The 27,373-nt window shown below is 44.4% G+C and overlaps 1 protein-coding gene across 2 annotated transcripts in view; it reads right to left on the minus strand.

Annotated features, from left to right (window-relative positions):
• Window positions 1–9,262: 9,262 nt before the first annotated feature.
• The window catches only part of LOC137340319 (coiled-coil domain-containing protein 63-like), an 80,547-nt gene continuing 62,436 nt past the window's right edge, over window positions 9,263–27,373 (minus strand). For both annotated transcript variants that reach the window (XM_068002745.1, XM_068002744.1), the window contains exons 13-17: window positions 18,427–18,595; window positions 17,155–17,318; window positions 14,630–14,733; window positions 12,692–12,767; window positions 9,263–9,805 (exon numbers count right to left, since the gene is read on the minus strand). In XM_068002745.1, the coding sequence (XP_067858846.1) occupies window positions 9,710–9,805; window positions 12,692–12,767; window positions 14,630–14,733; window positions 17,155–17,318; window positions 18,427–18,595 (609 nt within the window). In that variant the 3' untranslated portion in view covers window positions 9,263–9,709. The remainder of the gene's footprint in view (window positions 9,806–12,691; window positions 12,768–14,629; window positions 14,734–17,154; window positions 17,319–18,426; window positions 18,596–27,373) is intronic.

Consider the following 27,373-nt stretch of genomic DNA (forward strand, 5'->3'; position numbering starts at 1 on the left):
TGGAAGCACTAATCACCTCTCCTCTGGACAATCTGCAAATTAGTCCCTTTTCAGTATCGCTACCAACTCCCAAAAATGTTAATTCTCTCAACCCACTTTCCCACAGCAACTGTCAGCTTGGGTAAGAGTAATAATCATTCAGGACCACCAGCCCACAGCCTAACCAATGCAATGTATCTGTAGTTGTCATTCAATAAGAAGAAACCAACTAAAATCTTTTCCTACATAAGCATTTGAATTAAGAATGTTCAATTTTTTTACATTGATATCTCACTCATAATTAAATAGGATATCATACAGAGAAATAAAGCATGTAACAGCTATGAACAAAACTGATAAGAAACTGTCAGATGCATACAATAGTCTCACCTTAAAATATTGTTCCACTACTGACAGCTGTAATGAGTGAAAACTTCAGTGACATTTACTAATCTGGCTTCTCTCCTTTTTGATTAACAAAGAAAAATAAATCTTTTATTCTGCTAACCTTTTTCTTTTTAAATGTTATTCTACTTTTGACAATTTGTGTGAGGTGTACAACTGACAAATTGCCAAATATTCAAAGGTACAAACATTTATAGTGCAATTAAACTATATAAGAAAATTAAAGTACATGAGGCTTTTCATCAAGAAACTGCCTTGAAGAATTAAAAGAATTCTTCTTTTATCAGAAAGAGAAGCTGTGAATAGAAGCAGGAATTGAAGTTCATTTAAACTTGAAAGGGAAGAGGAAGGCTAAGGCTTAAATTAATTATCCTGTGCTTGCCAAGAGGAGCCACGCTCAAAGGGAATGTGCATCAGAGAATTAGTGTGAGAGTGTTGTTACCCTATTGCTGACCCACACATCCCTTCCAGCATGACCCCTTGCTGGGAGCTCAGTATCGGTGAATTTAGCCTTAAATGTAGATGAACAGATCTTGTTGGTTGTCCAAGCAGAGCACACTAGCACAAAGGCATTAAACGACTAAAAAAAAGTAACAACTATGATTAAGCACTTATACCCAAATGCGAGAAACATTCAGAATAAATTGTTTGAGTTAGAGGCATATGTAGCAGTATTAGTGATTATAGAAACACCGTTCATCCCAAAAGATAGGAATCAATTCAAAGTTCAGAGATATGGGATATATCCGAAGGATAGAAAGGACAGGACAGGAAGAGGGACAGCTTTATATGTTAAGGAGAATTTTGAAATTAGGGAAGGTGAATTGATATTCCAGAGGATGACACAAAATGAAATAGTCTGGCTTGAATTAGCAAACAGGATGATAGCACAGGAATAACACAGGGATCTGCTGCAGACTGCCTGAATAGATAAAGATGATGAAATTATTTAATATGATGAGAAAAGAATAATATTGTAGATGTCAGGGAACTGCTTAATAGAAGTGAATCAGCGAGTGCGATTCAAGAACATTTTTTGACTCAATAAAATATGTCAAGGATCAAGCCAGAGGTAACTTGCATCTAGATCTTGTTCTTACAAATACTGAGAGTAGCATCCTTAATATAAAAGTAGCAGAATCTGTAGGGATTAGTGACAACAATATAATTAAATGTAGCATTATTTAGCAATCAGCACCAGTAATGATCAGGAGAAAAATATGTGATTTTATAAATGCAAATTTCAAATAAATAAAGGAAGCATTAAAAGAAGTTGGGCCTGAATTTCAGCAAGGCCCTGCCGATCTCCTGCAGTAACTTTGGTGAGTTGTTGGCAGAATCCCCAGAGGAACAATGTAAATGGCCGCTTTTATCCATTTACGTCATTTCTCCAGGGATTTTGCCTATTTCCCACTGGAGAACCCATGGACAATTCACTGCGTAATATTATTGATCAATATCAGAATGGAGAAAAACATTCGATTTGCAAGATAAGTGTACAGTAAGAAACTGGTTAAAAATTAAGAGAAAGTACTCATGAAAATTTTAAGGAATAATTTTACAAGTCTACGCTGCTATTTGGTCAGAAAACTGTTGGAGGCACACGCTTGAATTTCTGATTATGTGCTCCCCATGGACGAGACTCCCCACCGGCCAAACCAATTCATGAACTTGTCTCTGTGACACAAAAATGTGGGCTGGAGGGAAGAAGTACTATGTGGAGTTCTGCAAAGGTCAGTGCTTGGACTCTTACTGTTTCTCATTTAGAGAAGTGTACCTAGAAACTGGTCCTTGCAGTGCCCATTCTTCAGGCACTACTCAGACTACTAAAGCCCCAATATGGTGAGCAGGGGGCGTTTGCACATTTCTGGCAGGAAGTGCATCACCCGCCATGTTGGGAGAGGACAAAAGATATGCATCCTTTACCCATGCCTAAAACAGGCATTAGACTCTTTGCATATGCAAATGAAGGGCCTAACACCTGTTTGATGCCGCCTGTCCAACATTGGTTTCCACTGGTGCTGGCTGCACTAAGGGAAACCAGGCCTAGGGATCACCTGCTAGGCCCAACCAAGAAGGTAAGTAACGTACTTGATTGTGGAGCAGGAGAACTCCTTCCAACCCCACATTAAAGGAACTGATTGCCGTCGATCCTCCTCCCCCATCGCCCCCACTCCAGGCTCCAACCTCCCTCGCTCCCGACCCCCGATCCCCTGCCCCCTTTCCTGGCCCTGTGATTCTACCCGACCCCGCTCTGACCCCCAGCTATTATCCCAGACCCGGCCCCAATCCTGTATCCAACCCCCGAAGCCACTTATCTGAGGGGTGTTGCGACACTAGCAGTGGCCCAATCTTTCATTCCTCTTCACCGGCAGGCTCTCCATGCCTCACCAGCTCCATTGAAAAGAAGCCCCAGGCCCAATATTGGGGGAACCTTGGGCCTCACCGTTCAGCTGCAGACTACCACCCCACCCCCACCCTCCACACCCAAAAATGGGCGCGACCGAATTTCTCGGCTATGATCTGGATACCAAAATCAAGTGCTAACTAGTCAAATTTGCTGGTGCCACAAAACAAGGGAGTGCAATTATAGGCAGAAAAAAATTTACAACAGGTTTAGCTCAGTTATGGAACTGAGCAACTTGAGGAAATGAACATGGAAAACACACCCCAGTGAAAAAAATTTGGAAGGTAAGTATATAATGAATGGAATTCAATTAGCACAGGATGACTTAGAATGGGACTCGGAAGTAACAGTAGGCATTTCATTTTCAATTCCCACACATTGGGGCCAATATTCGGATGGCCGAGCGGGTGCGGTGGGGGCGGGGGGGCTCCTAAAATGGCAGAATCCCAGAGCGGGTTCGGAGCCAGGCTCGAACCGGGTTCCCCAGTGACGCGTTCGGGTGCGCGCGCAGCTCCCGAATGCGGGATCCCACCGGCAAATATAGCCGGCAGGATGCTGCTTTACATAGTTAGGTAGATAGTTGAGGTACTTGAGAGACCTCATTGAGTGGAGATTTTGGCAGGGGTGCAATTTTGAAGGATCCTCAACGTGTTTCCCGTGCTGTGGGGAAACACTCCCTGTTCTGGCAGACGTGTTTCAGCCAGCAGCCAGTGGGAGATGCAAAGGTTATTTGACAGTTGGGGGAAAACCTCATTTATTGCAGCAGGGCACTCTGTCACTTCAGACAAAGTTTTGGCTGCAACACCTTTGTCTTTCCACTCAAAATGATTAATTTATAGCCTAAACTCTGCTGTGCAAACACATTTACCTACTTTGCGGACCCCTCAAACTCACACCGTCAGGGTGGGGGGGCGCCATAGCTGCATTCATCACTTCATCCGAGGACGAGCAACGCCAGGCACGCCGTCCACCTCCGCCACGTGGAGCTCCACAACACAGTGCTGCGCCACAGGCACCTGCACAACAGCACGGAGGGCAACAACAGAGAGAGCGACGTCGCAGGAGGCACTACCCTCGCAATAAGTTCTACAGACCGCGGCTCAGCTTCCTGGACCTCTCTGAGGAGCAGTGCATACGGAGGCTCAGAGTCAGTCGCCAGATAGTCGTAGAGATCTGCAGCCTCCTTCATGCCAAGCTGCTCCCGGCTGGCCCGAGCAGCATCTTCTTACCTGCCGCTGTCAAAGTCACCATTGTCCTCTGGATCATTCCAGGGTGCCACCGGGGACATCGCCAGAGTCTCTCAGTCGTCTGCACACAAATGCATAAGGCAGGTCACCGACGGCTTGTTTCGCAGGGCCTCGCACTATATCAACTTTCCCATGGATGACCTCAGCCAGACGGAGAGGACTGTGGCTGGCTTCCCACAGGTGCAGGGTGTAATCGATTGCACCCATATAGCAATCCGAGCACCTCCACATGAGCCAGGACTGTTCATCAACAGGAATGGCTATCACTCCATCAACACACAGCTCATGTGTGACCACCGCAAGAGATTCCTTCACGTCTGCGCCAGATACGCTGGCAGCTGCCAAGATTCCTTCAACCTCCGGGAGTCCAACATCCTGCCCCTCTTCCACGCACCGAACACCCGCAAGGGCTGGCTCCACGGGGACAAGGGATACCCACTGCACACGTGGCTCATGACACCTCTGAGGAACCCCACCACTGAGCAACAGCATCGACATAATGACAGCCACATCACTACCAGGTGTACAATCGAGCATGCTATAGGGCTGCTGAAGATGCGCTTCAGGTGCCTTGATCATTCTAGGGGAGCACTTCAATACGCACCAGACAGAGTGGGACACATTATAGTTGTCTGTTGTGCCCTGCACAACATGGCACAACAGAGAGGGGTGCCGCTGGAGGAGGCCCCATCCACATCTGCCACCCATATTGAGGAGGAGGAGGAGACGGAGGAAGAGGAGGAGGAGGAGGAGGAGGAGGAGGCAGAGGAGGAGGAGCAACCCATGGGCAGAACAGCGGCTCACCTGGCAGCTCGTGAGGCCAGGGAGTCACTGCTATGTGAACGGTTCTCCTAACATCAGACAGTGTGAAGAGTTCAGTCCTCACCACCTGGACAGAGCAGTGGCCTCACCAGCACCGCCCTCCGCCCCCTGCACATAATAGTGGTGCAATTGAACATACACCCACTGTAGAGTGACCCAATGGGTGGCATCAAGTTGGGTGTTCATGGTGAACCTCATGAAAGGGCCTTATTACAAAAGCCAGTCAAGAATGGCCAAGACGTGGCAGTAGTGGTGACAATAATAATATTTAATGTGCCATTAACAAAAATCAAATATAAATAAAAAACATGACAAACCGTCAAACACCCTTGTGCATCCCCTTTGTGCTCACAAAATCTTCACCTTACACTCCAACTACTCCTACGTGGTGCTTCCCCTGTGGCTGCAGCAGAGTAGTGGCAGGTTGCTCTTGGTCATGCCCTGACCGATTAGATGCTTTGGGCCTATGCCCTCTGGGTTTTGGTGCCCGTGAGGGCTCCTCCAAAGACTGCTCCACCTGCACCTGTGCAGGGGCAGACTCAACCACCTGGAGAGGAGGCAGCATTGCAGGTACTGGTTGAGAAGGGGGCAACGGGTGAGATACGGGGGTGCTTTGAGTGGTGTCCCCACTTCCATATCCCCTTTTGCCATCTTCCCTCCCCTGGGCCAGGCCCACACCACTCCTACCACTCTGCTGGACGACAATTTGGAGGACATGTGTGAAGCCTTGTAAGGCCAGTGCCAGAGTATCTGCCTGCCTGTTTAAGGCAGCAGAATGTTGTTCACCCTGAGTCCGAATGGCCGTTGTCAGGGCCTCAATAGACTCATTAGTGAGCCGTGCTTGAAGCTCCATGGAGGCTAGCCTTCCCTCCATCACAGACATTAACACACTTACCCGCGACTCTATCTCAGAGATGCCCTCTCATCCCTGTGACAGTATCTCAGAGATTCCCTCCCGTACCTGTGCCACTATTCCACTCGTGCAAGAGTTGGACTCCTCCATCCTCTGCGTGATTGTGGAGAGTGCACGTGGCACCTGTTCCAGCACCTCGCAAATGTGCTGCTGCCCCTCAATCATTCTCCTTTTCATGGATGGCCCCCAGGGTTCAGCATCTGTGTGCAGCTGAGCAGAGCCTGGAGAGGAGTGCTCCCACCGATGCGGACTCTCCACAGCTGCCCCTGCCACCAGTGTCTGCTCGTGCTCACGTGTGTGGTGACTCACCATGTACGACCCCAAATAAGTGAGGACGGGGACCCACCGAGGTGTGTGTATCTGCGCTGGTGGATGGCTCGCCCAGATGTGACGGTGCCCCTCAGAGGCCGGCAGGTCCTCTGAGGAATCGCCCTCCACCGTCACGGCGGTCGCTGAAGGCCCTGTAGAAGAACTGAAAGCAATATTAAGCATGATGATGGATGTTGAGGTGCTGAAGATGGCAAGGCACGTTAACATCAATTGCTATTGTGTGTGCTGAATGTTAAAGTTCTGTCACCAGCCGTTTGTTGGGTGGCAGTTTCGGCGTCCCCGACGGACAGGCACTCGAGGGTACAGCTCAGTTCAAGAGCCTCCGGCTCCGCGTCCGTGAGGACAACCAGATGTTGTGGCCCCCCTCCGGTCCTCGCCTTCTCCCGTGCATTCTGGGTTCTCTTCTCTGAGGGGAGAAAGTACAGAGGCGTGAGTGGGGGATGGTGACGTGGCCAACCGCTGAATGCATTGGTTTGGGTGAGGCTGACCGTGAAAGAGATGCATCAGAGGGTGAGTACAAGACAGAGCCATGACATTGTATGAGGATTGGGTTGAGTGGTAGTGGTGGGATGAGTACTGGGGAGGTGAGTAAGTGCAGGTTAGTTGAGGATGAGGTTTGAGTGGGTGTGAGGAGTGATGTGATAGAGTAGTGTTGGCAGTGCAGAATGTGTTGGGGGGTGGGGGCGAAGATGTGGAAGACGGAGTGTAGGAGAATGAGTAAGTGTACTCACTTTGGTTGACCTAGTTAGGTCATTGAAGCGCTTCCTGCACTGGATCCAGGTGCGGGAGACGTTGCTTCTGCTGGTGACCTCCTCTGCCACCTTGAGCCAGTCCTTCTTGGTGGCAGAGGCAGGCCACTTCCTCCCGTCCGCTGGGTAGAAAATATCCCTCCTCCTCCTCACCCCATCCAGTAGGACTTGGAGTGAGAAATCAGTAAATCTGGGAGTAACCTTTCCCCTGGGCTGCTCCATTCTATAATTTTGGTTGTTTGCTGCAGGAGCAGCATTGGAGGACTGCCCCTTCAAAAAGGCTCCTCCAGCTGACAGCCTGTGGTGCGAGTGCGCAGTCCGCCCGCTTCGCAGGTTGACGACAGGAAACCTGGAATCCACGGTAAGTGACTTCAACTTACCCGCGATTGTGTGGGGAACGGACGGATTTTACTGGGGGGTTACCCACCCGCCCAGTCGCACCCCCCCCACCCCCGGCCCGCTGCCATCCCCCCTCCCTAGTAATATCGGGGCCATTGTGTTGAAGCAATTAACAATGTTAATAGAATGATTTTTTAACTTGCCTTCTCGTCGTTTCTTTATTATTGTTTGTGCAATAGTATTTTCTGCTGTTTATTGCTGAATAGGAGAAGGCACAATATCCCAACAGCAGCCACAATACCTTCATATTACCCCAGTCCACAGTGCCAGCACTATTTCAAGAAGCAGGCAGACTGGACAGATGGCCATAACCAGACCTTCCTCTTACTCCTGCTCATTTGCTGCCACCTCCATTTGCTCCTCTTCATTAATGCTGGGTATTTCACCAGGTGCTGCCACCTGACTCTATCTGATTTCCCCAAAGTGAATGTTTTTATGTGATATTTGTGGTTTGAAGAGTGCTTGACAGGTGCTCATGTGATGGGCCAGCATTCTGCTCTTCCCTGGTGCCAGTGGCATCATGCTGGGAGCCTGTACACAAAGAGCTTGTAGACACAGTAGAAAAGCCAATGTGGTGCCATGCTGCTCATCAGAAGATGTGCTTGCAGGTTAGTCACTGAGTGACGTTGAATGACTAGCAAGAAGAATAAGTTAAAGAGAACACCTACCTTGTTGGGGTGCCATGAAGCCACTAAGCTGTGTCTCACACACACCCTCTGCAACTTCTACCCCAATAATTTAGAGAGAGAGCTCCTTATGGTAGGTGAGCTGGTACAGGTTGACTGGTTTGTCACCAATGTGGTTCTCTCTTGTTGGTTGTGGGCAGACATCTCCTTTTAAAACAAACCAAGCAGATGCTTTCAGCATCAGAATGTAACATGAGGTGTACCCCAATGACCAGCCTATATTCCACCTGGAGTGAAAGGATAAAAGAAAAAAAGAATGACTTGCATTTGTATAGCACCTTTCATGACTTCAAGATGTCCCAAAGTGCTTTACAGCCAATTAAGTACTTTTGAAGTGTAGTCGGTGTTGTAATGTAGGAAATGTGGCATCTAATTTGCGCACAGCAAGGTTCTGTAAACAGCCTGTGCAATTAAGTGCCTTATACTACAATGTACAACATATGCCCAATCCCTTGCCAGAAAAAGATTTGCCTCCATTCACTCCTATTGTACTGGCATAAAATGGACACAATGAGGTTGGATTTCTGGGACCAATGTCCTGCATTCCACGACAGTAATTGGGTCGGGCCATTTTTCAGGCGTCTGGGGCAGCCATCGAAAACAGGCATTGGCTCTCCTCCTGTTATCCTCCCCCCCACCCCCGGTCTTACCTGAAGGGCCGCTGCCTACGAGGCAGGCGACTCAAAATTCGTCCAGTGAATATTTAGATTAGGCCCCAGGGCCATTTCCTCACAATCTTTGGGTCTCCATCTTCCGGTGCAGGGATTGTTCCCTGTGTCCACTTGGTGCTTGAAAAATGGCCTAAATGGATTTCTAGACCCATTTTGCCCCAACAATATTAATCCCCAATAATCTTAATCTGCCTCAGACAATTATTGAGTCGAGCAGCATCATATATAAAATTGTGGAAAGAGATGGTAAATTGTGATCCAATTCCTACAAGTGTGACTTTCACTTTTTCACCTGGATTTAAATTTAAAAAAAATGAAAACTTGAAAATGAAGAACCCTAATTTCCTTGTACTTGAGAACATACCGAGAAAGGTATAAAAAAAAGTAAACTGAAGATACTTTGATCTAAGGAGTGAGAATACAGGAACATCACCATAGAAATGCAGGCAAAATGCATGGTGTATTTGAAAAATATATAAACTGAACAAGAAAATCAAATGCTATTTTAAAAAATTTTTGATAGCACACAGAATGGACTTTAGCATAGGGTTGTAGAGGTAGAATAATTTCTCATATAACCTGTCCTGTAACAACTGCCAGAAAAAGTGATGTAGTCCATACATTTATTTAGTATTTAACAATCCAAAGTCACAGAGTGAAAAGAAATCTTGTAACAATCAAAATGTGTTAAGTATACAATCTTCTGGACAAATGAAGGAATATGAAAATTAAGTTATTTAGAGACAGCTATGAAATATAAAATTGTTTAGCACAAGCATGTTGGTAAATATGCCTCTCCACTAGTTTAGTAAATAGAACTTCAGAATACTTTTTCCACAGTTGGTCACTTAAGGATATGAAGTAGTTGTGTGGAGTGTCTCCTCTCATGCACAAACATGATTAATACAATTTAAATCTTAATATTAACATTATTTGTAATTGTCAAATAAAAAGCGATGAAAAATGACCATGTGCCAGTACATTCCAATATAGCATGCTTTAAGGTTGTCGTTAAATCAAACTGGAAAATCTGATCATTAATAATATCAGTACAAGCACAATCATTAAATGCAAATTGAAAAATCTTTCATTTCATGGTTTTCAGAAGACCTTTGTCTTACAGCTGCCAAACTGACCATGATTTTCTCGCAACTGTTTAGCATTCTTCTCTTTTATCTGTTCATCTTTTAATTGTATCTTAAAAAAAAACAATAAAATGCATTAATCTGTACAACCATAGAATAATAATCACATTCTAAATGTTTTTACAACCAAATCTCACTAACAGAGGTAATGTTGCATTGCAGTAAAACAGCTTCCATCATAATTTCGAAGCTGTGAATTGCAAAGTGATCTGAAACAATCCAATTCTTTACTAAAATGGTAGGTGGATGTGTCTAAAAATAACTCAGTCTCGAAGGTAAGGTTTGGTAACCATAGAATCATAGAAATTTACGGTACAGAAGGAGGCCATTCGGCCCATCATGTCTGTGCTGGCCGAAGAAGAGCTATCCAGCCTAATCCCACTTTCCAGTTCTTAGTCCGTAGCCTTGTAGGTTACAGCACTTCAAGTGCACATCCAAGTACTTTTTAAATGTGATGAGGGTTTCCGCCTCTCCCACCCTTTCAGGCAGTGAGTTCAAGATACCTACCAGCCTCTGGGTGAAAAAATTTCTCCTCAACTCCCCTCTAATCCTTCTACCAATTACTTTAAATCTATGCCCCCTGGTTATTGTCCTCTCTGATAAGGGAAAAAGGTCCTTCCAACCACTCTATCTAGGCCCCTCATAACTTAATACACCTCAATTAAATCTCCCCTCAGCCTCCTCTGTTCCAAAGAAAACAACCCCAGCCTATCCAATCTTTCCTCATAGCTAAAATTCTCCAGTCCTGGCAACATCCTCGTAAATCTCCTCTGTACCCTTTCTAGTGCAATCACATCTTTTCTGTAATGTGGTGACCAGAACTGTAAGCAGCACTCTAGCTGTGGCCTAACTAGTATTTTATACAGTTCTAGCGTAACCTCCCTGCTCTTATATTCTATGCCTCAGCTAATAAAGGAAAGTATTCCGTATGCCTTCTTAACCACTTTATCTACCTGTCCTGCTACCTTCAGGGTTCTGTGAACATGCACTCCAAGGTCCCTCTCTTGATCTACACTTCTCAGTATCCTCCCATTTATTGTGTATTCCCTTGCCTTGTTTGCCCTCCCTAAATGCTTTACCTCACACTTCTCCGGATTGAATTCCATTGCCACTTTTCTGCCCACCTGACCAGTCCTTTGATATCTTCCTGCAGCCTACAGTTTTCCTCCTCACTATCAACCACACTGTCAATTTTTGTATCATCTACAAACTTCTTAATCATGCTCCCTACATTTACATCTAAATCATTGATATATACCACAAAAAGTAAGGGACCTAGTACTGAGCCCTGCGGAACTCCACTGGAAACAAACTTCCAGTCACAAAAACACCTGTCGACCATTACCCTTTGTTCCTGCCACTGAACCAATTTTGGATCCAACTTGCCACTTTCCCTTGGATCCCATAGGCTTTTACTTTCCCGGCCAGTCTGCCATGTTGGACCTTGTCAAAAGTCTTGCTAAAATCCATATCATGCAGTGTTGCACTATGGAATGGTAAGATGCAGATTTGTACCAATGATTTGCCAGATCATCTGAGGAAGGAACAAATGGAGCAAGATGCTTTTCTGCAGAAAGCCAAGAAAAAACAGGGTGAGCACTTAGTAACCTAAGAAAAGTTAGGCAAGAGGAAAGGCTTCCACTCACTGAAGTTCACCCCTCAACTCACTAACTCTCCCACAATTTCATCCATTTGCATTTTGAATTACCCCGTTATTCTGACTGTTTTAATTTGCTTGGTAAGTAATTCCAAACATTTATTACTCTTTAAGTAAAGAAGTATTTTTCTGATATCTGTGCTAAATTTACCTTACAGCTTACTTTAAAGTAATAATGCGTGTTTACCTTAACTACACCATTAATGTTTTATATACTTCAGTGAGGTCCGTTATAAATAGACATTTTTCTGGACCATAAAACTTAAGTTTCTCTAATCTTTTTCTCATAACTCATTCCCTGTATACTTGGGATCAGTCTTTTTTCTATTTTTTTTGTATCCTTTCTAATGCAAATATACTTCTCTGGCATGGTAACTACAACCAGACAAAAACTTGACACTTTCCAGTGATCATTTATGAAGTGAGATTGGCAAAGATTTCAGCTCAACTATATACACAGCACTGGAGATCCTAAAAACTGGAAAAAAAGTGAATTGGAAGCAGTAAAATTAAAAAGTGACAGCGCAGGGAAGGAACAATGTGGATTGTCTCCCTGTTATGTATTGCAGTTAACATTCTTTGAATGTAGGCTAGACAATACATACCTTGGATAAGATAGGATCTGTTGAAGAAGGTGCTTGATCCTTCTTTGCCACCACCACTTGCCCCGTCTCACCCCTGCGCTATAACTAGCCTGGTGCTACCTCTTCAAGTTCACTAAGTACATCTTCTGGGGTGCGTGTAGTTGTGCTAATTCTTGTGTTAGTTGATACTTATGATGCAGGTGCTGACTCACGGTCATTTCCTCAACTAAAAGCAATTTTGCTGGCAGCTAGACTTGTTTGCATAAAAACACTTGATGGCCAAGCACAGTTTCTATCACTGGCAACACATAAACCTTATGCATGTGCAACCAACGGCAGCTATGGGACATTAGAAAACTCACAAATGCTTTTGATCAATTTATCTATATAGCAACTGCCACAAATCTAACAAAATAATAGCACTTCTGAATTAATAATATTTGTCTAGATTACACCATGTTTAATCAGATTGCATGTGTCCCTGATTACTGTTCTGAGTAACAAAACCTGGCCGAGTCAAACACACACATACACACACACACACACACACAAATAATATCTACAGGAGATTCACAGAACTGATCACATAAACTCATCTGTTTTTTTTAGAAATTGATTCTTTTTTAAAAACATAAATGAAAAATGTGCTGCTTTTTTAAGATTTTATTTATACCAAATAGGCTCCTTTGAAACTTACAGATTTCAAGACCTTCTCCTGTAGCTCATATTTAGTCAGTGGATGTATATATTCTTCATTTCTGTCATCTTCATCACTGTTCAAAAAGAACAGAACAGAGGTTATTGAACAGTGAGAAAGAAGCTGTCAGGAAATTATCTTTTTTTTTTAATATTACCATTTTTATTCTGAAATACCCACAAATAGGTACAAATTACAGTTCTCCCTTCCTTTTCTGTTGCATCATTGTGGCGATGTATTTTATGCCTTTAATTAGGGTAATAGTAATTCTCACAGGGTTGTAAACAGGATGTTCAAATGGCAAAGTACCACGTATTACCTTTTCCAATAGATGCTACAGCTAAATCTTCAGATATTATACATGGATTAACAGTAACTATAGAGAGCACATTTTAAGAATTTGCATTACTAGTGTGTGCCTTGTCCATAAGCCACACATATCAGGAGTTTGTGGAGGCACTACCCCAATTTTTCATACATTATTGGATGTAAATAGTGGGAGGATGCTTGTGATTTCCTGTTATGTACCGTGAGTGGGCAAGACTCCCTGCTGCTAGCATACATTTGTAAGGTCAGCGTTTACAACCATACCCTGATATCTGTATTAAAAAAAAGGTATCTGAGGAAATGTAATTTTACTGTTTTCTTGCCTAACAATGTAGTAGCCAACACAATGATACTTTTCTTTTAAAATTTGCATTTTTGCACAGCTTTAGTTTTCTAATATTGAAATAAGATTTTTCACTTTTCATCCAAACTTACAATAACTAGCTCTTCTCATAACCCACTGCTATACCACAGAACTATAAGGTAATATAAGCTGCAGCCTCTTTATTGTCACTTAACTTGTTTTATTCATATTTCAGTACATCCTTAATCCAAGTTGTCCTTATCTATTCTGTCATTCTTCTAAACTACAATGTTTTCATTGTGTTATCCAGTTCACATATTTCTCAAACTTTAGTGCTTGCTTGTATTAATTCCTAGGACTTTTTGGTAGCAAAACCAATTGCAAAATTATATGACCAATTACATTCAATTGTTGTCTAATCTACTTATTCCTTTTAAGGTAAGATTTTTCCCACTTGGCTACAAGACAACTCCTCAGACCAAAGTCCTAATGGGTCGGGTGGTCTTATTTGGACAAGCAGCATCCTGCTCTGGTAACCTGCATGGTTTAAGCTGTTGATTAAACTCCGTCGGTATTCCTCTGCACACCGAAGGATCCCTAAGCCTTGGCCTATGGGGAGGGATTGTCCTTATAGGGGGAGATTTATCTAAATTGGGGGAAGAGTGTGCACTCCATAACAGGCAAATAAGAACTGTACAGGGATGTACATTTCTATGTACGAAAAACATGATGATCGGTTTTTGCATGTGGCAGATACAGGGTTGATCAAACAAAACAACAGTTTAGCTCACTCAGCACTCTCACCTCTGAGAGCTGTGGATATGAGCCCCATGACAGGACTTTAAATGCATAATCTAAGATGACACACTGAAGTGCAGTACTAAAGAAATCCTGCATTGCTGGAGGTGCCATCCTTCAGGAGAGATGTTCCATCTGTCTGTTGAGCTGGGTATTGAAGGTCCTATGCCATTATTTAAAGAGTATCGGTTTTGGTGTGCACACTCTCTCCCTATTTGGATAAATCTCTCCCGAAAAGGACAATCCCTCCCAGTGCCTTTGCCAGTGTCCAAAACAGTCCTCAGCCACCCCAAACATTCCCTTCCCCTTTAATCATCAAGAAAATTACAGCTTCTGACAGAATCAATTTTCATACTTTAGTTTGTTTTGATAGTGTTTTAGGTGAGTTTGAGTGCCCGGATATTTCAATCTGCATAGGGTTTCTTATATTTTCTGTTACAAAGATTTCTAAAAATTGATGGTTTACATTATCTTATCAAATAATAGATTTTGACTACATGGAACAATACCTGATTGACGGAAGTGGAATCTCAAAATCTGTAGCAATACTCGGAGCTGAGTTGCCCAGGAGGCACTGAATATATTGATGCTTCTTCCCCATTCTTCCAGCATCCTATGCACCAGGTATTCATATTTTCAATAAAGATAACAAAGTTAGTGACTGTCTATTATCTCAATATTGCCTAGACAGAACTATTATGTAACTGCATTTTATATCGACCTAAGGGCCGATTTTGCGACTTTTGACAGTGAGATGCACCCAACGGAAGCACATATCGCATAATTCAGACACGCTCTCAGATTTTCTTTCCAATAGGTTTAATGGTTGTAAATGGCGGGAAGTGCGCCTTCAGTTTCCTGATATGCATTCCTGGTGCATGAAGCTCCCCACCAGGAGCGTGAATTAGTAAAATTAGCCCTCATTTTTTTAAATTCATGGGATGTGGGCGTCGCTGGCGAGGCCGGCATTTATTGCTCATCCCTAATTGCCCTTGAGAAGGTGGTGGTGAGCCGCCTTCTTGAACCGCAGCAGTCCGTGTGGTGAAGGTTCTCCCACAGTGCTGTTAGGTAGGGAGTTCCAGGATTTTGACCCAGCAACGATGAAGGAACGGCGATATATTTCCAAGTCAGGATGGTGTGTGACTTGGAGGGGAACGTGCAGGTGGTGTTGTTCCCATGTGCCTGCTGCCCTTGTCCTTCTAGGTGGTAGACATCGCAGGTTTGGGAGGTGATGTCGAAGATTCCTTAGCGTGTTGCTGCAGTGCATCCTGTGGATGGTACACACTGCAGCCACAGTGCACGGTGGTGAAGGGAGTGAATGTTTAGGGTGGTGGATGGGGTGCCAATCAAGAAGGCTGCTTTGTCCTGGATGGTGTCGAGCTTCTTGAGTGTTGTTGGAGCTGCACTCATGCAGGCAAGTGGAGAGTATTCTATCACACTCCAGACTTGTGCCTTGTAGATGGTGGAAAGGCTTTGGGGATTCAGGAGGTAAGTCACTCGCTGCAGAATACCCAGTCTCTGACCTGCTCTTGTAGCCACAGTATTTATGTGGTTGGTCCAGTTCAGTTTCTGGTCAATGGTGACCCCTAGGATGTTGATGGTGGGGGATTCGGTGATGGTAATGCCATTGAATGTCAAGGGGAGGTGGTTAGACTCTCTCTTGTTGGAGATGGTCATTGCCTGGCACTTGTCTGGCGTGAATGTTACTTGCCACTTATCAGCCCAATCCTGGATGTTGTCCAGGTCTTGCTGCATGTGGGCTCGGACTGCTTCATTATCTGAGGGGTTGCGAATGGAACTGAACACTGTGCAATCATCAGCAAACATCCCCATTTCTGACCTTATGATGGAGGGAAGGTCATTGATGAAGCGGCTGAAGATGGTTGGGCCTAGGACACTGCCCTGAGGAACTCCTGCAGCAATGTCCTGGGGCTGAGATGTTTGGCCTTCAACAACCACTGCCATATTCCTTTGTGCTAGGTATGACTCCTGCCACTGGAGAGTTTTCCCCCTAATTCCCATTGACTTCAATTTTACTAGGGCTCCTTGGTGCCACACTCGGTCAAATGCTGCCTTGATGTCAATGGCAGTCACTCTCACCTCACCTCTGGAATTCAGCTCTTTTGTCCATATTTGGACCAAGGCTGTAATGAGGTCTGGAGCCGAGTGGTCCTGGCAGAACCCAAACTGAGCATCGGTGAGCAGGTTATTGGTGAGTAAGTGCCGCTTGATAGCACTGTCAACAACCAGCACTTTGCTGATGATTGAGAGTAGACTGATAAATCCAGTGCTACTCGTATGCAAATTTGGACATAAACTAGAATGTCACGTAATTAAATCCTTAAGGCTGAAACCATTATACATGCCTTCATAATGTCCTGACTCACCTATTCCAACCCTCTCCTTGCTAGCCTCCCTCCTTCCACCCTCAATAAACTCCAAAATGTGTAAAACTTTGCTGCACACACTCTGTTCTGTACTAAATCCCACTCACTCATCAAACTGCCTTGCTTATTGAAATTGGCTCTTTAAAATTTAAAATCCTCATCGTTGTCTTTAAATTCCCTATGGCTTAGTCCCACCCTATCTCCTCCAGCCCTATAACCCCCACCCGCTTTTGACCCACCATTCGTGGCAGAGCCCTCAGCTGTCTGGTTCCAACTCCCCAGAATTCCTTCTCTAAACCTCTTTACTTTTCTACCTATGTGTTCTCCTTTAAAAAATTTCTCATGATGCATCTCTTTGACCAATCCTTTAGTCACTCTTCCTAACTTCTCCCTTCCTGGCAGGCATCCATTTTCCTTGCACCTATCTGTCAAGCGCCTTGGAATATCCTTTACATTAAAGGTGCTATATAAACGCAAGTTGTTGTGCGTGTTTGTAAACCACTCCAAAAATTTTGTCAATCACTTTTCATGAAGATGCTTCCCTCGACTGATCCATGAATTTTAAAAGATAGTCAAAGTTTCTATTTTTATCCTGGAAATCAGTGTCAGGGATCTTTGCGTATAAGTATTGAAGGATAAGGACCTACCTGGTCCTGGAAAAAGGAATGTGCAGCTAGTAATTCATTAGTTCTTTGTTCAATGATCCCCAGGTAGGTCAATACGTTCTGGTCAGTAACTCCTTCTGCCCACCCCAGACACTGTGAAAACTGTTTGGTGTTTAGTTCCATCTTTTTAGCGAGATTGTTCACACCTAGAATAAAGCAAAGCAATAATACAGTTTTTTTTTAAAATGCACCAAAATGGCATCATAAGAACATAAGAAATAGAAGCAGGATCAAGCAATATGGCCCCTCAAATCTGCTCTGCCATTCAATTGGATCATGGCTGATCTTCGACCTCAACTCCACTTTCCCGCCCAATCCCCATATCCCTTGATTCCCTTAGAGTCCAAAAATCTATCGATCTCAGCCTTGAATATACTCAATGACTGAGCATCCACAACCCTGAGTGAAGAAATTTCTCCTCAATTCAGTCCTAAATGGCTGAATGACCATCTTCAATAAAAAGTATTTGGCTAACTTAGTTTTGTTTAAGGATGGAGAAAGAAAGGAAGGACTGTGTATCATTTCATTACAACAACATCTCACGAAAGTGATAAGTAATATTTCTGGTGCGGATTACTTCAGTTGCATGCTTGCAAACACACAGAAAAGGACAGTGTTCCCTTAAGAAATGAAATTCAATTCCCTTTTATTATTTTCACTCTGCTTCTCTCACCTTGACTTTACAAGCTATTTTCTACTACCTTGTTAGATTTTACAACCATGCCATGCATAATTTTTCAGATGAGAAATCAAGCATTCCATTTCCAATGTTGTTCTTCAGCTAGTCACAGAGGCACAACCAGATTGGCATGAATTGACTTGTCCTCCCTCTGGGGAAACTTTTCAACTTATAATGCTTAACTAGCAATATTAAAAGTTGTTTATTTAACTTAAAAGTTTTACTGGAAGAATTCCAAGAGAAGTACTTTTTCACTCCATGGCCTTTATAATTTGTAATATTTTGATATAACTCAACTATAGCCAAAACTGAAACTGAATTTGTCCTGAAAAAATTATTGAACGATATATGATTTTTATATGGAGGAGAAAGACAATCAAATAACCAGAAGTGAATGCTGTTCCAAACTAGTGCACTGTTTTATTGCCTATTAACTCGGTGGCTTTCAGTACATGGACTCCCCAACTACAGAATACAGAATGTTTGCAAACCCATCTAAACTTAGTTATCACGCTGCAGTGTTGGGTCAGGAGGCAGAGTTCCTATGTACACATTTTGAATTAAAGCTGCCCTACCCACTTTCAGGTCATTTAGAATTTTCTCAGCTCTTTCAATCTTTTCTTGAAGTTTATCTGCTGCCATTGATGTTTCATTCCAATTCTGTTCAAGCTCCCTCATGGTATTCTTCTGCTCCTGATTCGCAGTGCAGTTTTTTGCTTTGAGCAGTTCAATGTCTGTTTTAATCTATAAATAAATAGGAATACATTGAACATAAAAGACATTGAAGGCATAAAAGCATTTGGATTGACATGCCTATGCTATAAGTCCAGTTATGTCATAACATTAACATGTGAAATTTAAAGTGCTTAAAATTCCTGGAGGGTTGCTCTGTCCACTGGTAGTGCAGGGATGAGGGACTTCTGGCCACTAGTTTTCCCTGCTCCTGACCCCACCCCTCCCCACCCCCAAATCTCAGATGGGGTTACTTGTATACAGAAAGCAAGTGCCCATGTCAACTACGCCATTCCCTGGATGTTCACCCAGAAAGGTTGGAGGATAGGAATTTTGGAGTGGTACCCTGTGGCCCCATGGGGGAGAGGGGATGGGCTGTTCTGGCTGAACATGGGAGAATATTTTACAAAGGAATCCATTTTGCAGCAATTGCATTCCTAACAGCAATTGATTACTCTACTTTCTGTCCATTCTGCCACATTTCCTCTTATACCACATGCCTGAAATATTGTTAACAATGCCGTTAGGAAACCAACATTTTGGCCCTCACTTCCACCAGCGGCACCCAAGTATGTTAGCATTCTGCAGGCATTCTTTGCATTTGGGGCAAAGGGGGAAGAACTGGCAGAATCTCTGATGGGTTATGTCATCCCACCAGCCCTGCCTTCTCTTCTGATGACAGCAAGAGGCAGGTGGCCTTTCCCCCCTCTTCGGAATTTCTCTTCAGGCAAAAAAGGGGTGGAAACTCAGTAGAGCTGAATCTGGTCCTTCTGCATGGTGTATGTTCCTGTAATTCCCATAAAGGGTGAAAGCACATAAGGAGGTCTAAGGCCCATCATTTCTACACCAGCTCTTTGCTAGCGCAATCCAACATTAATCCCACTACCCCACATCACGGGGAAGCGGAGGGATGGGGGTGGGGAGGGAGTCCTGTGTCTCTACAAACACACATTGCTATCGAAGAGGCTGTCATTGACATGATAGGAAGAGACACAGCAGTCAGGTTTGAAAATGACATGTCACTGTTTGTCGGCAACTTCTCTTTATCTTTAACTCTTGCAGTCACGCAGTCTGTTACCTCCTGTTACCCGTTGTGTCACAGTGCTGCCAGTGATCTGGCATGTATTTGCCATCAAAACAACATCCTTACTCTCGTCTCTCTCCCCTTTTCCTAAGTCCATCAGAAAACTCAAATACTGGTGCCAGATAGAATAGCAATGAATACCTTGACGATGATGCACTATCACTCACTCTTACCATGCCAAGTGCCCATGCCAAGAAGTCAGCCTCCAGCTTGACTTAGCTAATGAGCTTCAGGGGAATGCACCGGGGGATTTACTGAGCAGAAGTGAGCAGTAGTAGGTGGAGATGGCAGGAAAGGCCTGGGGAAGAGCTCACCATAGGACTACTTTATATCTTAGCTCTGCCGAAGAGGACAGAGATTCAGACTTCAGGGGTCTAGCCTTCAAAAGAAAGGATTGAAATGATCCCATCTCTCAGGGACCTTCCAATACCATACCCTTGCAACCCCCTGGAATCAATGTCTGCTTTGCTGACCGAAAGCAAGCTAGGCTGGACTGCTCTGGAAGATGCCGAGTTGTTGCAGTCTGTAGCTGGGCCATCTCACAAGCCCTTGATTAAATCATTGTAGCCTTTCATCTCCGATGTTCCAGCCAGTGGTGGAGCACTTTGTAAAAGTACTAGAGTAGGTAAAAGAGCACTTCAGAGAGGCACGAGAGGCCCGCAGAGGTTGGCAAATGATGTGTAGGCCTTTCTGTAAGCCAATAAAACAACAATGCTATTTGTGAGCCTCATATACAGAGAGTGTTCCTGTAGTGGCTGGTGATCTTGCCATGTGAGGTGACATTAACAGCAACTTTGGTATTTAGGCAGATGCTGTTGATTGTAGGGTGGAAAGACAGGAACTGGTGTTGGACGTGACTGTTAATGCAGGGGAGCATGAATTGTTCAGCCAAATTTCTGTTGCTGAACAGCTTTGGCTACAGGTACCTTTGGACCCATTCCATTTTTTCACCATCCTTCATGTCATCAGTGTTCTCTCCCTTATCATGCTGAAGGCCCTCCTTCATTGGTGGCTCCATGTATTGTCCCTGGTGCAGATCAAAGTTATGCAGCATGCAGCACACGATGATTGTTAGCAGCCAAGGTTGAAGTGGGAAACCCTGGTCTCGAAACAACCGTCCTGACACATTACTCCAGCTCAACAGTGCCGGTATCTATGATTGTCAAAGAACAAAAGAATCATGGCAGCTTCCAAGCTAGCATGCATTCACATGCATGACATGTGGTAAATGTAGAATGCTTGAGAGGAATAGGTAATTTTGGACCTATGGTTTCCAAAGCTCTTTACTACTGTTGGTTTCCTCACCTCATGTCTGGGTCTGCTGTAGACTAATTGATGCAGATTGGCAGCTATGTTTAGTCAACAACTCCATTATCGTTGTATCACACAACTACCAGCATGGTAGAAGGCGAACTAGATGAACCTATGTTCCTATGTAGAATGATGTGGCTGTCATCAATCACAAGTTGCACATTCAAAGAGTGAAAACCTTTCCTCTTGATGAAATTTAGGGCGTCTTCAGTCGAACCTTTAATGCCACATGAATGGCACCCTATACTTGAAGAAATACTGCAGCAATAAAATTTCAGTACTCACTGTCTCTGGTGGGTCTGTGGGAAGAAAATCAAATCTGTACCCACCTGATCAAGCTATTTGGTACCTGTTTAATGCAGTGATGCGCTTGTGATTGACTTATGTGATTTACGACATCCAAGGTTGTCTGGAAACATCTGGTTGTATAACAATTTAGAGCTATTGTTACCTTTACAGTCACTGACAAGTCTGTGCACCAATAGAAAGGAGCTTCAGGTCTGGTGACACAGCTAGCATAATTCACTGTCTGCTTCTGAGGAACATACTGCCTTCAGGAGCATTCCAAACATGACCTTCTTAGACAATGGACCCTCTAATGTGGGTACCTATGTTTTAGACAGTACCTACATACATGATGCCTCATGGCTTCATTCCTTTCCTCCTCCCTGTTCTCATCATTCTCCCCCTCAAAGCATAGCAACAATGGAATTCCAAGAGGGAAATGTGTTACTTTTGTGTATTCTACCTCAAAATTATTTGCAAATAACAGCAACTGCTTTTAAATCCTGATAACTCAATACTGTATTGTTATGGAAGTCGCCTCCAATCTCCAAACTCCTGCAGAACTCTGCTTGCACTGACCGCTGGACTTCGCTATCCTTTCTCACCTCTGGGACACCATACAGGTCACAACGCCACACCCTTTAAACAGGCAGTGTTTTCTGGGAGTGGGAGTTCGGTGCAAAGTCAGGAAAATGTCAAGGAGGACTTCGACTAAACCTTCCACCTCCTGTTGGGGTGGGCTAAAGGTTACAGCAGAGTCAGCGGGGGGGAAATTGGAGGAGCCATGTTTAGGGGTGGAGATCGGCCAGATTGACTCTCTATCACCCGAAATCTGATGGATTTCAGCAGGCCTCACCTTGAAAAATAATAAAAGTTGTATTTAACTGACACAGTAGTCCCTCTCCAATAACTTCTTTCAGCCTGGCTGAATCGATACCATCGCATGAAACTGCATTCAAAGAAGCTGCATGATGAAGATAGGATATCATTTTGCTTGGTCTAAGATTCCCTTCTACCTTTGAGTAAAAATATCTTCTTACAAAGAGTTTTTTTTTTAAATCTGCTTTCTCCTCATCCCCACCTTGTCAGTATTATCCATCCATCCCATTAGGTCCTTCCATATCACATCTGAGTCGTGATGGAACATCCAAGGTACCAATAATATCAGAAATTCAAATGCTTACGTTTCATTAACTTTTTGAAATTAGATCAAAAGACAGGATGAGGTTATAAAGTACTGTGCATAGTTCTGGTCTCCATAATACAAAAAGGATGTAGAGGCACTGGAGAAGATGCAAAAAAGATTTACAAGGATGATGCCAGAACTGAGAGGTTATAACTTTCGGGAAAAACTGAACAGACTGGGGTTCTTTTCTCTAGAAAAAGGAAGACTGAGAGGTGACCTGATAGAGGTCTTTAAAATTATGATGGGGTTTGATAGGGTAGAAACAGAGAAGATGTTTCCATTTGTGCGGGAATCCAAAACTAGGGGTCATAAATATAAGATAAGCACTAATACATCCAATAAGGAATTCAGGAGGCACTCCTTTACCCAGAGAGTGGTTAGAATGTGGAATTTGCTACCACGTGGAGTAGTTGAGGCGAATAGCATAGAAGCATTTAAGGAGAAGCTAGATAAGTATATGAGGGAGAAAGGAATGGAAGGATATGCTGATATAGTTAGATGAAATAGGGAGGGAGGAGGCTTACATGGAGCATAAACACCAGCGCAGACCAGTTGGGCTGAATGGCTTGTTTCTGTGGTGTAAATTCTATTTAATTCCATGTAAAGCATATAAGAAATATATGAGTCCCTCCAGCCAGAGTTAATGAAGTTAGTCAATCTCACAAAGACAATCTCAGCCTTTAACATCTTATACTGTGTGCAGACTGACCTAATCCATTTAGGAGACCAGTTCTACAAGAAATGCTAACTAATCTCACTGTGGGATGGAGCAGTGTAACCAGTTGATATTTACATTGTAGTAGACTGCAGATCTAAATTGTCTGGAAACCATTGATAAAGTTTCTATCTAAAGTATTAGGATTACTTAATCCAAAGCATTAAGATTATATATTCAATTCATTCACCTTGGTTTCTGAATAGTAAAACAACTCATTTAATATTAACATATGAACTCAAAATCTTTATCAATAAACCTATTTTCTCTAATACAAATAAATCAGGTTAACAAAATGAGCCATTGTGTATTAAGGCTTAGAAACTGGTTGACGTAGTACAAGTTTTACAGGCCTAAAATGGGTGCAAAAGCGTCTAATATGGTGGGCGGCATGCAAGCTCGCATTCTAAGCTGGAAGTGCATCACCCACCACAGGCATCAAAAGAGGCGACCAGGCCCGTCGCCCGAGAAAGACGATAAGCCCTTTGCATATGCAAATAAAGGGGCCTAATGCCGTTTGAGGCCTCCTTTACCAAATTAATTGCCCTGAACGCAGCCGGTGCCACTAAATAAGCAGTCATTTATTTCATTTACAGTTTGTGGGACCTTGCTTTGTGCAAGTTGGCTGCGACATTTGTCTGTATAACAGCAGCATTTGCAGTTCCAAAGTAACTCACTGCCTGTATAGCACTTTTGGACATCCTGAGAATATAAAAGATGTTATATAAATTTCCTTCCCTAATGTCCTTTAGGGAAGGAAACCTGCCATCCTTACCCGGCCTGGCCTATATGTGACTCCAGACCCACAGCATTGTGGTTGATTCTTAATCGCCCTCTAAAATGGCCTAGCAAGCCACTCAGTTGTTCAAGAAGGCAGCTCACCACCACCTTCTCAAGGGCAATTAGGGATGGGCAATAAATGCTGGCCTTGCCAGCGACGCCCACATCCCATGAACGAATAAAAAATATATAAATACAGCTGTCCATTTAACTGTTAATATACATATTCATTAGCAACCTCCTGCAGCAACAAACCTTTATAATTTAAAAAAAAGGATAACGGAACTTATATTTTAATCCTAGATCTGATGACTAATAGTAAATTCAAATCAATTACAAATTTTGAAGCGTTCTCAACTCATTTACAATTTAATATATACATTTTTTTAAATAAGCTAGATAAAAAGTGTATTTTCCATTCATTCCTAATGCCAAAATATAAAAGCAAAGCATATCATTTATTTTCCATCTTCATTCAGAAATCAGTAACTGTGCGATAAATTTATAATGAAAAATTTACCTAAATAATAATTGAAATGCTTCTTTGGATTACTCAGCCTTTTCCATATTTAACAGAAATACTTATGGTAGCCTTGATTTGAGCAGAGAGATAGCAAATCATCAGGTTTTGCACTGTCATTGTCCTGCTGACAGTGTGAATAGCCACTGAGACTCCATGGGAGGAAATTTAACTCCGCAGGACAAGCGGGAGGGGGCTGGGATGAGAGGGTGAAATTTGTAAAAATGTGAAACCTGACCCCAGCCCGCCGCAAATTATAAAGAGAAAAGACTTTCTTAACGTTTTGGGTGTACATCATTCATCAGAATTGGAAAGAGCCCCTTAATTGGAATTACTTCCGATTTAACCGGGGTGGGTTGGGGGCCGGGCAAGTAACCACCTCTTGAGAGCCGGGTGTGTTTTCTTAATATGTTAATGAGGCTTCATACCTCAGATTTTAGCAGCCATTTATATTTAACGGCTACGGGCCGGGCTTCCTAGGGCTCAGAAAACCCAACAGCTGAAGGGAGGTGAGAAGAGCCAGATCCAGCAGGCAAGTGCTTTTTATAGAGGTATCACAAAATCAGGTAGGAAAGTAAGTTGTGAAGAGGACATAAGGGGGTCGATTTTCAGATGGCCGAGTGGGTGCGTCCGTGGCGGGGGAACTGCTAAAATTGGGGATTCCCAGGGCCCGGCTCCAACCCGCCCACTTCCGGGTTCCCCAGTGACGCGCTTAGATGCGCGCGCAGCCCCCGCATGCTGGACTCCCAACGGCAATTAAAGCCAGCGGGATCCCACTTAAACCAATTAATTAGATAGTTCAGGTCGTTTGCAGACCTGACTGGGAGGATATTTTAGGAAGGGTGGGATTTTCATCTTAACTGAGCATGTTTCCTGTACTGAGGGAAACACTCCCAGTTGAAACAGACGTGTTGCAGCCACCAGCCTGTGGCAGCTGCAAAGGTCCATTTGACAGGTGGGGAGCGGGGGAGACCCTCACTCATTGCAGGAGGCCACTCTGTCACTTTGGACAAAGTTTGGCCTGCACCACTCTCCTCCTAACACAAAAATTCACAAACTTGCAACCTCAACTCCGGTGTGCAGACACATTTACCTACCTCCTCAAACGTACATCTTACAGATGGGGGCCGTCATAGCTGCAGTCATGACCTCATTGGAGGACGAAGAGCATCACCAGCCTCGCCGGCCACGCTGTCCACCTCTGACACGTGGAGCTCCACAACACAATGCTGTGACACATCCACCTGCACAGCAGGAGGGAGGGCAACCGCAGAGAGAGCTGCGTCGCAGAAGGCACTACCCTCGCCACAGGGTCTACAGACCGAGGTTCAGCTTCCTGGACCTCTCTAAGGAGCAGCGCACAAGGAGGCTCAGAGTCACTCAACATGTAGTCATGAACATCTGCAGCCTCCTTGATGCCGAGCTGCTCCCGGCTGGCCCGAGCACCATCTTCTTACCTGTCGCTGTCAAAGTCACCACTGCCCTCAGCAACTTCTCCTCCGCATCCTTCCAGGGGACATTGCCAGCATCTCAGTCGTCTGCACAAAAGAGCCCTGCAAATACACCTACACCCACTCTGCAGCGACACAATGGGTGGCATCAGGTGTGGGTCTTCATGGTGATCCTCAGGAAAGGGAATTATTGCACAAACCAGACAAGATTTGCAAAGACGTGGCAATAGTGGTGATAACAAATTTTATTGTTGTTTGCAAAAGAAACGAAACTAAATGATAAACATGACATTCTGTCATACACCCTTGTGCATCCCCTTTGTACTCACAAAACCCCAGCCTTACATTTACGGGAACCCCTACGTGGTGCTACCCCTGTGGCTTCAGCAGAGGTAGTGGCAGGTTGCTCTTGTCCATGGCCTGACCGATGAGATGCTTTGCGCGGACGCCCTCTGGGTTTCGTTGCCTGTGAAGGCCCCTCCAAAGATTGCTCCACCTGCACCTGTGCAGGGGCAGACTCGGCTACCTGGAGAGGAGGCAGCATTGAGGGTATTGGTTGAGAGGGGGGCAACGGGTGAGACATGGGAGCGCTTTGAATGGTGTCCCCACTTCCATGTCCCCTTTCACCATCATCCCTCTCCTGGCCCAGGCCCACATCACTCCTTCCACCCTACTGGGCGACAGTTTGGAGGACTTGTGTGAAGCCTTGGAAGGCCAGTTGTAACGTATCTGTCAGCCTGTTTAAGGCGGCAGAATGTTGCTCATCCTGAATCTAAACGGCTGTTGTCAGGGCCTGAATGGACTCATTGTTGACCTGTGCTTGAAGCTCGATGGGGGCTAGCCTTTGCTCCATCGCAGACATTCCCGCACCTACCCGCGACACTATCTCAGAGATGCCTTCACGTACCTGTGACAGTATTCCACTCATGCAGGAGTTGGACTCTTCCATCCTCTGCATGATTGTGGAGAGTGCGCGTGGCAACTGTTCCAGTTCCTCAGCAATGTGCTGCTGGCCCTCAATGACTCTCCTTTTCATGACTGGCCCCCAGGGTTCAGCATCTGGGTCCAGCTGAGCAGAGCCTGGAGAAGAGTGCTCCCACCGACGCGGACTCTCCACAGCTGCCCCTGCCACCAGGGTCTGCTCGTGCTCACACGTGCATGGTGACTCACCATGTGCAAGCCCTACTAACTGAAGACGGGGACTCACCGAGGTGTGTGTATCTGCACTGGTGGATGGCTGGCTCAGATGTGACGATGCCCCCTCAGAGGCCGGCAGGTCCTCTGAGGAATCGCCCTCCGCAGTCACGGCGGTCGCAGATGGCCCTGCAAGAGAACAGAAAGCAATAATAAGCATGTGGACAGATGTTGAAGTGCTGCAGATGCCAAGTGATGTTAAGATCATTCGCTATCATGAGTGCTGAGTGTTAGATTTCTGTCACCAGCCGCTTGTGCACTCCC

This window comes from Heptranchias perlo, chromosome 21 (genome assembly GCF_035084215.1).
Source record: "Heptranchias perlo isolate sHepPer1 chromosome 21, sHepPer1.hap1, whole genome shotgun sequence".
NCBI classification, from domain to species: domain Eukaryota; kingdom Metazoa; phylum Chordata; class Chondrichthyes; order Hexanchiformes; family Hexanchidae; genus Heptranchias; species Heptranchias perlo.